Source organism: Ursus americanus, chromosome 24, assembly GCF_024610735.1.
Source record: "Ursus americanus isolate L20-20 chromosome 24, mUrsAme1.1.p, whole genome shotgun sequence".
Lineage (NCBI taxonomy): Eukaryota > Metazoa > Chordata > Mammalia > Carnivora > Ursidae > Ursus > Ursus americanus.
Window position 1 is genome coordinate 40247319 of NC_142150.1, and position 12292 is coordinate 40259610.

Here is a 12292-nt window from a genome sequence, read left to right on the forward strand (position 1 = left end):
ATGGAGACAAAGCTGCCCCCTGCAAGCACCCCCACGAGCCCTTCTTCCCCAGGACTGTCGCCTGTGCCCCCACCCGACAAGGTGGATGGCTTCTCCCGCCGTTCCCTCCGCAGGGCCCGGCCCCGGCGCTCCCATAGCTCCTCTCAGTTCCGCTATCAGAGCAACCAGCAAGAGCTCACTCCACTGCCCCTGCTCAAAGGTGAGCCCTGCTGCTGGCTGCCAGGGTACCTGAGTCCCATGGTGGGCAAGCAAGGCTGCCATGGGTAGTGACAGGCAGCTGGGAGCTGTGATTAGAGGGTTTAGATGGCCCCTTCCAGGCCAGGGACTCCACCGCTGGAGATGACCCCCACCCCCCAGCCCTCCAGCCCTCTCTGCTGACGCATGGCCTGACTGGCCTGTCATCCTTGGAGGTGGGGCATCTGGAAGTGGCGCCACCCTGGGGGGCAGACCAGGGCCAAGGGTGGGGCCCATAACCTGGGTTCCAGGAGGCCACTGCTAGGGTCCTGGAGCAGGTGCTCAGCATGGCTCCCTGTGATCACCATGTAGTCTCCCCACCTCTGGGCCACAGGGTCCCCGACTGGCTGAGCCAGAGAGCACCCAAGAGATCCTCAGCCCCTAGCCTCTTTCCCATTGCTGGCTCCTGGAACAGAGTACCAGCTCTGAGAGGGAGGCATGGTGGCTGCGGGCACCTGTGGAAAGCCCGGGCATCCAGGCTCTCTTACCTTGCTTTAAGTCAGGCCGTCCTGCTGTCTGAGCCTGGGTTAGGAGGGAGAGCTGCAGCTCCTTTACCCTGAAGGAATGGAGGATGGGACATCCTCCCTGCAAAGAATGAGGGATGACACAGAGCAGGGGGTCTGAGGGCAGGGGAGGCTGCTGTATGGACTCGGAGGGTACGCCGATGCCCAGAGCTCTGGTAACTGGGGCACAGGCTCAGCCCCCTCCCTTCTCCCCAGATGTGCCAGCCTCTGAGCTGCACGAGCTCTTGAGCCGGAAGCTGGCCCAGTGCGGGGTGATGTTTGACTTTTTGGACTGTGTGGCTGACCTGAAGGGGAAGGAGGTGAAGCGGGCAGCACTCAATGAGCTGGTGGAGTGTGTGGGGAGCACCCGGGGGGTCCTCATTGAGCCTGTCTACCCGGACATCATCCGCATGGTAAGCACCTGGCCCCGGACCTCTGGGGGAGGGCTTGGGGGACATGGAACCCTACTGACCTGCTTGTGGTCCCCTTCTCCTGCGAAGAATAACCCGCCACTCTTTGGCTTAGACTCAAGGCCTCCATCTTTCTCCCCACTTCCCCCAGCCCCACTGCATCAGGCCCGCCTGATGCCTCCCTCAGTGCCTCCTGGGCCTGACCCACCCTGCACTTTGGCTTATGCTCTCCCGAGGCCACGCTGTGTCCCTTATCGCCGTGGCCTGGCTTAGATGCTGCCTCTGCCATGAAGCTTCTCAGTGTTCAAGCTAGAAATCTCCTTTTTGCTGACTAGGCTGTCCATACACCTTACCACTTCACATCTTGTCTTCCCCGCTGGACTGTGCCCAGTAGAAGGTGGGGATGTGTCTTGTTTATTCCTGGGTCCCCAGCCCCCGGCCCAGGGCTTCCGCATGTTCAGGTGATGATTGATGAGGAGGGAATTCAGGTGCTGAGGCTCATTAGAACTTTGGATAAGGGACCTCCTGGCTTCTGCCTTCAAGGGCTCTTCCTAAAAGAACCCTGCCCCTGCCCTTCAGATCTCAGTGAATATCTTCCGGACCCTACCACCCAGTGAAAACCCTGAATTTGATCCTGAAGAGGATGAACCCAACCTGGAGCCTTCCTGGCCACATCTGCAGGTACGGGGGCTGGGGAAGGCAGGGAGCTGCGTTTCAGTAGAGGGGAGAGGGTCTCCTAGACTGGCAGGGGGGAGAGGGAGGCTGTTCCTGAACTCACCTTTTTGACTGTCCCCTCTCCCAGCTGGTATATGAGTTTTTCCTGCGTTTCTTGGAGAGCCCAGACTTCCAGCCCTCCGTGGCAAAGAGATATGTGGATCAGAAGTTTGTGCTGATGGTGAAGTGGGGAGCCCAGGCCGGGTGGTGCCGTGGGACAGGGGCAGGCTTTCTGAGGGGTGCGGGGATAGGATGGAAGCGACCTGGGCTTGGCCTCCCCCCTGACCCCTGACCCTGGGTCCCCTAGCTCCTGGAGCTGTTTGATAGTGAGGACCCCCGGGAGCGTGAGTACCTCAAGACCATCCTGCACCGGGTCTATGGCAAGTTCCTGGGGCTCCGGGCCTATATCCGCAAACAGTGCAGCCACATCTTCCTCCGGTGGGTGCCTGCTGCCTGCCCAGCTGAGACCTGGGGAGGGAGGGAGGGGAGAGCTGTAGGGGAGGAGATGGAGGCAAAGTCTCCTGGGAGGTCAGCGGGAAAGGGTATTTATTTCCATTTTACAGATGAGGAAATACACACCGAGAGAGATGAATGGTTTGGAGGGACTAGGTCAGTCCTGAGGGCCTAGGATCAAATCTTCTGACCTTTGTGCTGAGCCATAAAGACCCAAATAAAGAGATTCTTTCTACAAATGTGTGTTGAGCAACAGTGCCCACTGGGCATAGGGGCGCACATGGCCTTGTAGTGGAGATCAACTTTGGAGCTCAGTGGCCTTTTTGAGTTTGGTTCAAATGTTTAGATGAATGTGGGCAAATTATTGAAGTTCTCTCATCTCTAAAATGGGATTGATAGCTCTGCTCACCCAGGGACAGTCATCAAGGTGAAATGAGATAATATCTCCAAAGCACACAGTATGTAGCTCTTTGACCAAGGCTGGGACTCTGAAACCTTAGCTCTTACGGTATTGGCTACAAAATAAGTGAGACACGATCTCTGTCCTTCAGGACCTCGGAGTCCATTAGATCCCTTGACTATTAACTTTGGGGCAGTTGTCATTGAACTGCTGAGGCTCGATTTCTTCATCTGTATAATGGATCTAATAAGCGCTATTTCTCAGGATAATTTTGGGAAGTACGTAGCTCTTAAGTGTTTGTCATTCTTTCAGTTGAAAGGCATAAAGAGCACAGGATGCAGGCTAGGTGCTGGGGTCCAGAAAATGAGAGTTAGGGTCTGGGGGGAAGAGACAAGTTGGAATGCCTCATAGAAGAGAGCTTTGAGCACCAGTGCCTGGGCCAAGGAGGGGATTCAGAGGTGGGTGTGGAGCTCAGTGGGGCCTGGTTTGGGAAGGGAGCTCAGCCTCTGGCTTGAGAGAGAGTTGGATTAGTGTGCAGGGAGGGGTGGCAGGCAGGCTGGCTGAGAGGGGGCTGGGCCTGCTCTAACTGCTCTGAGCCCTTCTGCATCCTCCTCTTCTTCTCGCAGGTTCATCTATGAACTCGAGCACTTCAATGGTGTGGCTGAGCTGCTGGAGATCTTAGGAAGGTGACTCTCTCTGGGCCTTGGCTGGAGTGTCAGGATTCTGGGAGGAAGGACTGAGGCCTGGTCATCTGAGCCCTCCTCTCTTTTGCCCCCTCCTCAGCATCATCAATGGCTTTGCGCTGCCCCTGAAGACCGAGCACAAGCAGTTCCTGGTCCGGGTCCTGATTCCCCTACACTCTGTCAAGTCCCTGTCTGTTTTTCACGCCCAGGTAAGGCCCAGGCCTGGCCCTGCCACAGCAGAGAGATCCCAACAGAGTCAGGGCAGCCTTTGGGTCAGCCCGACACTCTGCTCCAGCCACACTAAATCACGAACTCATGGGATCTTCCCTCACCTTCTTTTTCTTTGCTAATTCTGTTCCATCCAGTTTAGAGAACTTCCGCGACGTTTTTAAGGCTGATCTCAGACATCAGCTTTGTGAAGCCTTCCCAGCCCTTTCTCTCCCGACCTGCCCTAGGCAGGATTAAACCCTTCTCTTTTCATATTCCCATAGATTGTGATGTAGGTTTCAGTTATGGAAACTTTTGTGGAATTTATAAGGGCGAGTTTGCTGCACGTTCCCCCTCAGAGAACATGGTTGTGTCCCTGCACACAGAGCATAGCATGGTTCCCGGCACATCCTAGGTAGTCAGTCAGTAAATGTTTGGTGAATGAGAGCAGAGACACAGGAAGGGAGCAAACATCTGGCGTCCTGTCATGGTCCCTTCCTGACCCCAGTCTTCTTTCTCTCCCCCACCCCCCACCCCCTCAGCTGGCATATTGTGTGGTGCAGTTCCTGGAGAAGGACGCCACCTTGACGGAGCACGTGAGTACTTCTTGGGGGAAAGGCAGGCCCCACCCCTGCAGGTCTGACTCCTTTCTGCCTCAACTCCCACAGGTGATCCGGGGGCTGCTCAAATACTGGCCAAAGACCTGTACGCAGAAGGAGGTAGGAGGAAGGGCTCTGATGTCCCCCAGAGGGGGGTCAGGAGGGCTCTGGTTCTGGAGGGCAGTCAGATGTGTGTGGGGAGAGATGGGCACTGCTGTCTCCTGTGTCCCTACCCCCAGGTGATGTTTCTGGGGGAGATGGAAGAGATTCTTGATGTTATCGAGCCCTCCCAGTTTGTGAAGATCCAGGAGCCCCTCTTCAAGCAGGTGGCCCGCTGTGTGTCCAGCCCACATTTCCAGGTATGAGGTGGGATCAGGTAGGGATGGGAGCCAGGATATGGACTAGGAGGGCTGACCGGTGGACCTAACACAGCTCCCTCCACCCTCAGTTTCTCCTCTGGACCCACCAGGGTCTGATAATGGGGAGATGCTGGACTTAAGAACAGGAGACCTAGGGTCAGGCCTCAGATATGCTCCCCACGGGCTAAAGGGCCCCGGGCAGTTAGTTTGCCACTTGAATCTGATGAAGCTTCCTCATTTGTGAAGTGGACCCCAGTGATCTCTTCACAAGGTGGTGATGAGGACTAAAGAGAGTAGAGTGCCAACCTGTTTGGTAAACTGGAGTGTGCTCCAGAATGGGTTCTTATCCCTGCTCCCCTCTTCTTAGTGGCTCTTGATTTCATTAGTCCCACTCCATTGCCCAGCCAGGCAGTTCCACTCCCTCAGGCTGGCTGTAATTGCTATTTTCTTGCAGACTTTCACCCATTCGTATGCGCCTTAACCTGGTGGAAGTCAAGTCTTCCTCTCAGGGACTCTGGCATTTAAGTTTATGAAATACCTCGTTTGAGTCTTACAACAGCCCTGGTGAGATAGCTATTATTAGCCCCCTTTAACAGTTGAGAAGATTGAGGCTGAGAAGTTAAATGCCTCAGCCTAGGTCATCTGTCCAGTGTGTAGTGGAAGTAGGATTCAACCCTGAGCGTTGGACTCCAAATCCAGTGTTCTTTTCTCTTCACTACATTGCCTCCTCCAGTGGGTCAGATGAGCCCTGATGATTGGGTGTGTGGAGAACAGGGACCCTGGGTCTTGGGGGTGGGGGTGGATACCAGGCCTGGGAAGCCACTACCAGGTGCTCACTCTGCCACCCTGCTGCCCCAGGTTGCAGAGCGGGCTCTGTATTTCTGGAACAATGAGTATATCCTGAGCCTCATCGAGGACAACTGCCACACTGTGCTGCCTGCTGTGTTTGGGACCCTCTACCAAGTCTCTAAGGAACACTGGAATCAGTAAGTGCCTCGGCCCTGACCTAACCCACAAAAGCTGGATCCAGGACTGGCGAGTCCAGAGCTGGGAGGATCAGGGATGGGAAAAGGGGCAGGTTGAGAGCAGTGCCTGTGGTGTGCAGAGCTGCATGTGTGTTCAGGGCACAGGGGCAGGCAGAGTGCTAGGGAGGGAGATGGTACCAAACTGAAGTTGTTCCCATTTCCTCACCCCTCCCCGTACCCTGCCAAGAACCATCGTATCTCTGATCTACAACGTGCTCAAGACATTCATGGAGATGAATGGAAAGCTGTTTGATGAGCTCACAGCCTCCTACAAGCTAGAAAAGCAGCAGTGAGTGTTGGGCTGGTCATGGGGGGAGAGTGGGGAAAAGCAGGATGGAGCCAGCTCCTCGTGGTTGGAGGGAGCCTAGGAGGACGGCCCCACATCCTCTGAGATCAGATGTTTCGTCTCTCCCTGTGTTCTGCTGGCCGTCCATGCCCAGCTCCCCACTGCATCCTCCAGTCACGCTCCCAAGTCTTCCTCCCCTTCAGCTCCGTGACCACAGGCTGAGGCCGGTTTCCCAGTGCTCCTTCCCTAAGTGGAAGGTCCCATAAAGTCCCTCTCCAGTTGGGTGGTGGTGAGCGAGGCTGGACGGTAGGTGGGCCCAGGTAGGGGAGCTGCCTCACCCTCTCTCCCCAGGGAGCAGCAGAAGGCCCGGGAGCGTCAGGAGCTATGGCAAGGCCTGGAGGAGCTACGGCTACGCCGGTTACAGGGGACCCAAGGGGCCAAAGAGGCACCCCTCCAACGGCTTACACCCCAGGTGGCCACCAGTGGGGGTCAGAGCTAGAGATCCCCGAAAGGGGAGGAGCTAAATCCAGAGCTATCAGTCCCTCCGTCCCCTCTCCTACCCAGGGGCCTAGAGAGACACACACCTACCCCTGGGCTTGCCAGAGTGGGCTTGGAGGGCTCCCTGCCTGGCCCAGCGTGGGCAGCTTTCACTGTGGGGAGAGGAGGAGAGGAGATGGTGGTCCTGGCAACAGAACTCTCAGGCCTTTGTGGCAGGACTTGACCAGGGCAGGCTTGACCAGGAAGCTGCCACTGGGGACTGCACCTGCCCCGCGAAGCTGGGCTCCAGACTGCAGGCGGGTTCCCACCCTGCTCCTGCCTAGAGCAAGGGGACTCAGCCCCTCGCCTGCCCCGTCTCGTGCCAGCACGAGGTCCTTCCTCACCCTACCATGGGATCCATGGTCTATTTATTCTCCCCAGCTCACCCCCAGCACATACCCCTGGGGCATCCTCTTTCCCTCGTCTCCCTCACCCTGTACTTCCTTGTCCCCTTTTTATTTATTGGGCAGGGGGAGGGGTGAGGGCACAGGCAGAAGAGATTCCCCGTGTCCTAGGGTGGGGGTGTGTGTCACAGTTACCATGGTCTGTCCCCCTTCCCCTGGCTGGGGGTAGACTTAATAAAAAGAGAAACTTGAGAACTGCTTGCTTTATTTAGGGGTAAGGACAAAGAGAGGAGTGAAATGATGGCAGACTGGTTAGGAGGCCAGGCCGAGGCAGGGGAGAGGCTGCCCTCTGCTCAGGAGGTGCCAACACAGAATCTCAAGAGAGCTGTTGTCCTCAAGGGACCTCAGGATATACAGGATATACTCCAACTCAAACCCTCTGACCAAGGCGAAGGAGGAAGGGAGAGGGTGGGCTAGTAGCGCGAGAGGCGACACATGTCACACTGGCAGGCCCTGGCCGTGAAGATCTCCAGCTCCTCCCTCCGGTCCCCCCCACACTGCAGCTGCACCTTCACCTGCAGGAGAGGGGGACCCGTGTTCCATTCACCTTCCTTGGGCCATCTTAGATGCCCATCTCCTCTGTCTCTCCCCACCCCCAAAGAGCCACTACTGGGCTGGGCCCTCTCACCTTCTTTAGGCCACTGATGGTACAGCACTGAGAGACGGAGGTCACGTTATGTCGATAGCCACTGGCCACCAGCACGGAGTACCGGGAAGGGAAGGCGCTAGACTCACAGTGGCCCACACAGGCCTGTGCCACATGGGAGCCCTGGCAGGTGCCTTGGCGGTCACTTCGCACCGTCACATTGAAGGCTAGAAGGAGACAGGCGAGTGGGAGACAGTGCCTCTGCAAAGCCTCACCTAGCTCTTGTCCCCGGAACCTCAGTGTGGGTCCGTGGAGGGTGCTGCCTGCCCGTCGGTCCCGTCCATTAGCTCTCTGCTCCCGCCCAGCTGTCTGCTCCCCGGGTTACTCACGGTGCAGGTGGCAGCCTGGGATGGCCGCCTGGCGACCCCAACCTTCCGTGACCGCCAGGACCAGCAGGCAGAGGAGCAGCGTTTGGGGGGATGCCATGGGGATCTGAAACACAGTGGGTAGATAGCTGTCTCTAGAGAAGTGTGCAGGTGGGAGGGGGAGTTCTTCACTGTGTGCGTCCAGGTGAATGAGCCAGGGTTAGGCTGCTCCTTCTGACTGGGCTGCGGCAAGCCTGTGAGCGGGGCTGTCTTTTCCCTGTAGCTGCCTTTGGGTGCATGGTGTGTCTGCCTGTGTGTCTCTTGTGATGGGTGTGAGTGTGTGCAGCTGTCAGCCCACTGCAGTGATTGTCCCCTGGAATCTCCTCTACCATCTGGAACACAAACATCTGCTTCCCTCCATCTCCCCCTCTGCAGGCCCCAGGCCCTCCCCAGGCTCCTCCTGCCTCAGGGGCCTTACCGCCTCCAAGGCCCAGGAACTGAGTGGCTTGCTGAATGAGTTCCTCAGGTCTTCTGCTGGTCTCCAGACAGTGCTGGCTCTCCGGATTTTTATTTGCCAGGATCTGGAGCCACGCCCTCTTGGAGATCAGTTTACAGGCCTGCCTCCCTGGCAGAGGCCTCAGAGCAATCCCACCTGGGAGATCCAGCTCTTCTCTGAGGTGTGGTCCTCAGAGAGTGGCTTCTGCTGCTTTCTGCTGCCTGAGGTCCAGGGCTGGGGGAAGTGAGTTGTGGAAAAAAGCCCAGGAGCTGGTGGAGTGGGCAGCTTGTGCACAGTTGGGGAGAGAGGGATCAAGACTGGGCTGAGTTGTGGCCACCAGCGTTCTTCTCTCCTTTGCTGTAGGACCTTGAGCAAGACACTCCCCTGTTGAGGGCCTTGCCACCCCAACCTTAAAGCTACTAAACTCACCCCTCCTTGTCCCTTATCCACTGCACAGGGAGGATATTTTTATGGACAAGGAAACTGACACCAGTAAGGGCCTCCTGAGAGATGCTTGGTGGCAGAGTTGGGGAGAATGGGGGGTTCTAAGTCCATTTCAGAGCTTCATTTTCACTCGTCATCCTGGAGGTCAGCCACAGAGTAGGGCTCCCCCTAGTCCCTGGAATAACAGGGACCTGACTCCTGGAATAGTCTGAAGCTGTCAACCCCAGCAAAGCCCATCGTTTAGTCCAGCTCTGGCTCTGGTTTTACAGGTGAAGCAGCTAAGGCTTAGAGAAGGAAAGTTACTAACGGTCACACAGTTAATGTCAGGCCAAATCTGCGCTCCGTACATGGTACTAAATTACACTTGGGGCAAGAATATGGCAAGTTGGAAAAGATCCCTAGTCAGCAGTAGCTGCACGGGCTAGGTAGGGTAGGCCAGAGATCAGAAAGAAGCCTATGGTGATTTGGCCCCCCACACCCCAGGGCCACTGCCTCACTGATTTGCCTAGAGAGGCAGAGCCAACCACACACACCACCCTGGCCTGAAGGTGCCTGAGAGCTCATTGAATCCTACCCCTTCATTGTTCAGATGAGAAAATCCGAACCAGAGAGGAAAGTGACTTTGCCAAGGCCTCACTGTAAGCTAGTCAGAGTCAGAATGGCACTAGGCTCCCTAGATTCTGGAGTGGTGCCTTTCAGAAGCTTTGTAAAGCAGGCCATGTTCGGGACAGTAGGACAAATGTTATAAACGCAACTCGTCCTTAATCTTCCAGTTCCCTTTGGGCCCTTCTCCCCTCAGGACCCAGGCCTATCTACAGCAGCCATGTCTTCTCCCAGCAGCCAAACAGAGGGACCCCAAGGGACCTCAGCATTCCAGCCCCAATTCTCCCATTCATCATGGAAATCTTCCAGCATCTGACAGACGATCAGCTCTGTTTAAAGACTAGAAGTGACAAGGACTCATTATCTCACAAGGTGGCCCATTCTAATATTGGACATTTATAACAGTTAGGCTCCTTTGTTCTGAGCTAAATTGAGTTTCCCTAAATTCCCATCTATTTAATCTTCTGTGGCCACACCACACAAGTCTAACCTGTCCATCCCAGACCAGCCCTTGGGTTACATGAAGTCAGAGCTTGGGGGCCCTGGCCTTCTCCAAGGGCCCTAACCTGGGCTGACTTGCAGTTAATCTGAAAAGCTAAACTGCATTACTGTCAAAAGCCAGAGGGATAGGTGAGTGGAAAGCATTTATCTACTGAGGGTGCAGTTTGGGACCAAACTGGGTGAATTCAGGATAGATGATATCTTGAGGGTCAGCAGGGCTCAGGAAGATGAGTCTTATGAGACCCCATTCCCTAAGCCCTGGTGGGGAGGCTAAGGCTCAGGTTTGCAGTCAGGTGCAGACCCCACCCACCCAAAGCATCCCACCACCAATAACTGGGTAGACCCAGGGGAGATTTCAGGCATTGCTTCCCTGTATCTTCAGAGAAGAGTTTGCTCCCTCTCTACTTCATGAAATTCAGTCAATAACTCTTCATAAATAATTTATTATCATTAGGATCCTAAGTGCTGGAGATGAAAGGCCTAAACTGGCCCTCAGAGCAGTACAGTTCTCAGACTAGAACATTTAAGGAAGTTCTTTTCTTAGTGTTTCAAATAGAAAAAAAAAAATCCATTGTAAAGGGGCAAAGGATAGGACAAACCCACAAGAGGACTCAGGGAGTTTGGGGCCCGCGTTCCCCATGACTGAAATGTCATACACAGAGGATGGGATGGGAAGAGTCCCTGCAAGAGGACACTCTTTCCACTGCTGCATCTGGAAAGCTCACTGGTTGTTCTTTCTGAAGAAATAGCGAAAGGGGAAGAGAGAGCTGTCGGAAGGAGAGCAGAATGGGTTGAGATTCTAGAGGTCCCTCCCTTCTCCCAGTCCTATTACAGCTCCACTAGCTAGGGCATTTTTGGGAACAGCATTTGAAAAGGTACGTGAATTAGCTTATACTCAGGAGTGGGGCATGAAGAAGGAGAATTGCAATGGGGCAGCTGAGCTCTAGAGTGAGAAAGGGATTTGCTGTCTTCGGCAAAAAGGACTCTGAAGACACAGCCTAGATTCAGAAGGGAGAATGGAACCATTTTGGTAACCAAAGAATCTGAATGACCCAACAATAAGAATAGTCTCTGTCCAAGCAGAGTTTGTGGGATGAGGTCCAATGCTAGGCGCATTGGGGTGGGTTGTGTAAAAATGAACCAGACACAGTGTTTATTAAATTCAGTTAGGGCCCTTGTGCTGAGTCTCATTTCCATCATGTATCCTGGGGAAAACAAGATTATGCAGGTAATCTGCTTTCTTTTCTAATTTCCCTGAGAGACTCAATGAGGCAGACTCTGGAGCTAGACTGCCCTGGGTCTCAGTGTGATGGTAAGAGAGACACCTGTCCTACCTTAGAAACCCAAAGAAGCCACTAGTTCCCAGCTCTGGGGGTCCTTTAGGTGAAGGTGGATTGTTTTGCTGCAGTGGAGGGATGATTTGCCCTGCTAGGATGTCCTCCCACTTAGAATCTGCAAGGAAGACAGTCAGGGAAAAAGTGTTAGTCCGTGGACTACTTTCATGTGACATCCAGTGTGGACCAAGGGCAGCCTCACACCAAGATTCATTTGAAGCCAGGTGACTTGTTTGTTCTGACCTTCCCAATTTCATCTCAGCTCAGGAGATGTTACTCTGACCTTGGAGCATTTTTAGTTGGGCCCCTGAGATTTTTACACTGCTCAAGTCCTAGCCACCCACCACAGATGGTTGTCTTCTCGTGGAATGACAACTCATTGAAGAACTCATGTTCTTATAGCCCAGCATCTGTGATAACTACAGGCCATACCGAATCCTTATGCTAGACAACACCTTAACATGCCTTCCCAGCCCTTGCCAAGCATACACTGCACCTTCAATATTAACACTAATGCCCTAAAGAGAAGAGGAGGAGAGACAGCAACCCAAAGATTATTCTCCAATGAGACAAAAAAGTGAAACCATTCCTCCCAACTTTTCTGTAAAACTTACCACCCCACATGGAAATGTTTTCAAATAGTGGGAGCATCATTTTCACCATCAGAAGCCCAGGAAGTACATGCATTGTTTCCCTTCACTTCTCTTGGGGGTTGGGGGAGTTTTATTATCCAAGGGCAGGCCCCCAGACCGGACGGTAGCCAACAGGCATCTCCACGGGAGCAAGACACATCACCCAGCAAGTGTGCCCAGACTCAGAGCTCTATGCTGCTCTGCTCTTCAGAGAACTAAAGAGGAGAGGACGATTATTAAAAGAGAATAAATTTCCCAGAACCTACCCTGTTCCTGGATATCAGTGATATTAGATGTTGGGGTCTCCTGCCATTCCTGCTGGGTTTTTCTTTCTTTGTTCTGATAAAAAGAGGACGAAGAAAAGTTTTAAACTTTACTCTCATAGAGCTTGGTGGTCTGAATGCTATTTGTTGGTTGGTGGTTAGTCAATGAAGACTTCATAGGGGAAGTGCTATTGGAACGGGCACTTGATGGATGAGTGGGATTTTGTCGTAATGAGGGTGAGGAGACGGTCAGA

The 12292-nt window shown here is 54.3% G+C and overlaps 3 protein-coding genes across 13 annotated transcripts in view; 1 reads left to right on the forward strand and 2 right to left on the reverse strand.

The window, feature by feature from the left end:
• On the forward strand, positions 1 to 7009 carry PPP2R5B (protein phosphatase 2 regulatory subunit B'beta). 2 transcript variants are annotated; one of them, XM_045775546.2, is made up of 13 exons: positions 1 to 199; positions 954 to 1150; positions 1727 to 1828; positions 1950 to 2042; positions 2169 to 2299; positions 3341 to 3400; positions 3498 to 3606; positions 4147 to 4200; positions 4273 to 4323; positions 4443 to 4562; positions 5421 to 5548; positions 5775 to 5876; positions 6225 to 7009. In XM_045775546.2, the coding sequence occupies exons 1-13, from the start codon at positions 1 to 3 to the stop codon at positions 6370 to 6372; spliced, it is 1494 nt and encodes a 497-aa protein (XP_045631502.1). In that variant the 3' UTR covers positions 6373 to 7009. The 2 variants fall into 2 exon arrangements, with proteins under 2 accessions (XP_045631502.1, XP_045631501.1); XM_045775545.2 differs by having other exon boundaries at positions 4147 to 4323.
• GPHA2 (glycoprotein hormone subunit alpha 2) lies at positions 2222 to 8383 on the reverse strand. 2 transcript variants are annotated; one of them, XM_087855008.1, is made up of 4 exons: positions 8244 to 8383; positions 7790 to 7892; positions 7443 to 7627; positions 2222 to 2329 (listed from the first exon to the last, which is right to left on the reverse strand). In XM_087855008.1, the coding sequence occupies exons 2-4, from the start codon at positions 7884 to 7886 to the stop codon at positions 2264 to 2266; spliced, it is 348 nt and encodes a 115-aa protein (XP_087711134.1). In that variant the 5' UTR covers positions 7887 to 7892; positions 8244 to 8383; the 3' UTR covers positions 2222 to 2263. The 2 variants fall into 2 exon arrangements, with proteins under 2 accessions (XP_087711134.1, XP_087711135.1); XM_087855009.1 differs by lacking the exon at positions 2222 to 2329 and adding an exon at positions 7101 to 7329.
• MAJIN (membrane anchored junction protein) overlaps positions 8375 to 12292 on the reverse strand; it is a 27157-nt gene continuing 23239 nt past the window's right edge. For 6 of the 9 annotated variants that reach the window (XM_087855007.1, XM_087855005.1, XM_087855002.1 and 3 more), the window contains 3 exons: positions 12042 to 12114; positions 11144 to 11261; positions 8375 to 8495 (listed from right to left, as the gene is read on the reverse strand). In XM_087855007.1, coding sequence (XP_087711133.1) covers positions 8375 to 8495; positions 11144 to 11261; positions 12042 to 12114 — 312 coding nt within the window. Of the gene's footprint in view, positions 8496 to 10382; positions 10577 to 11143; positions 11262 to 12041; positions 12115 to 12292 lie in introns of those variants that run through there. The other 3 variants (XM_045775575.2, XM_045775574.2, XM_045775576.2) reach the window with 2 other exon arrangements.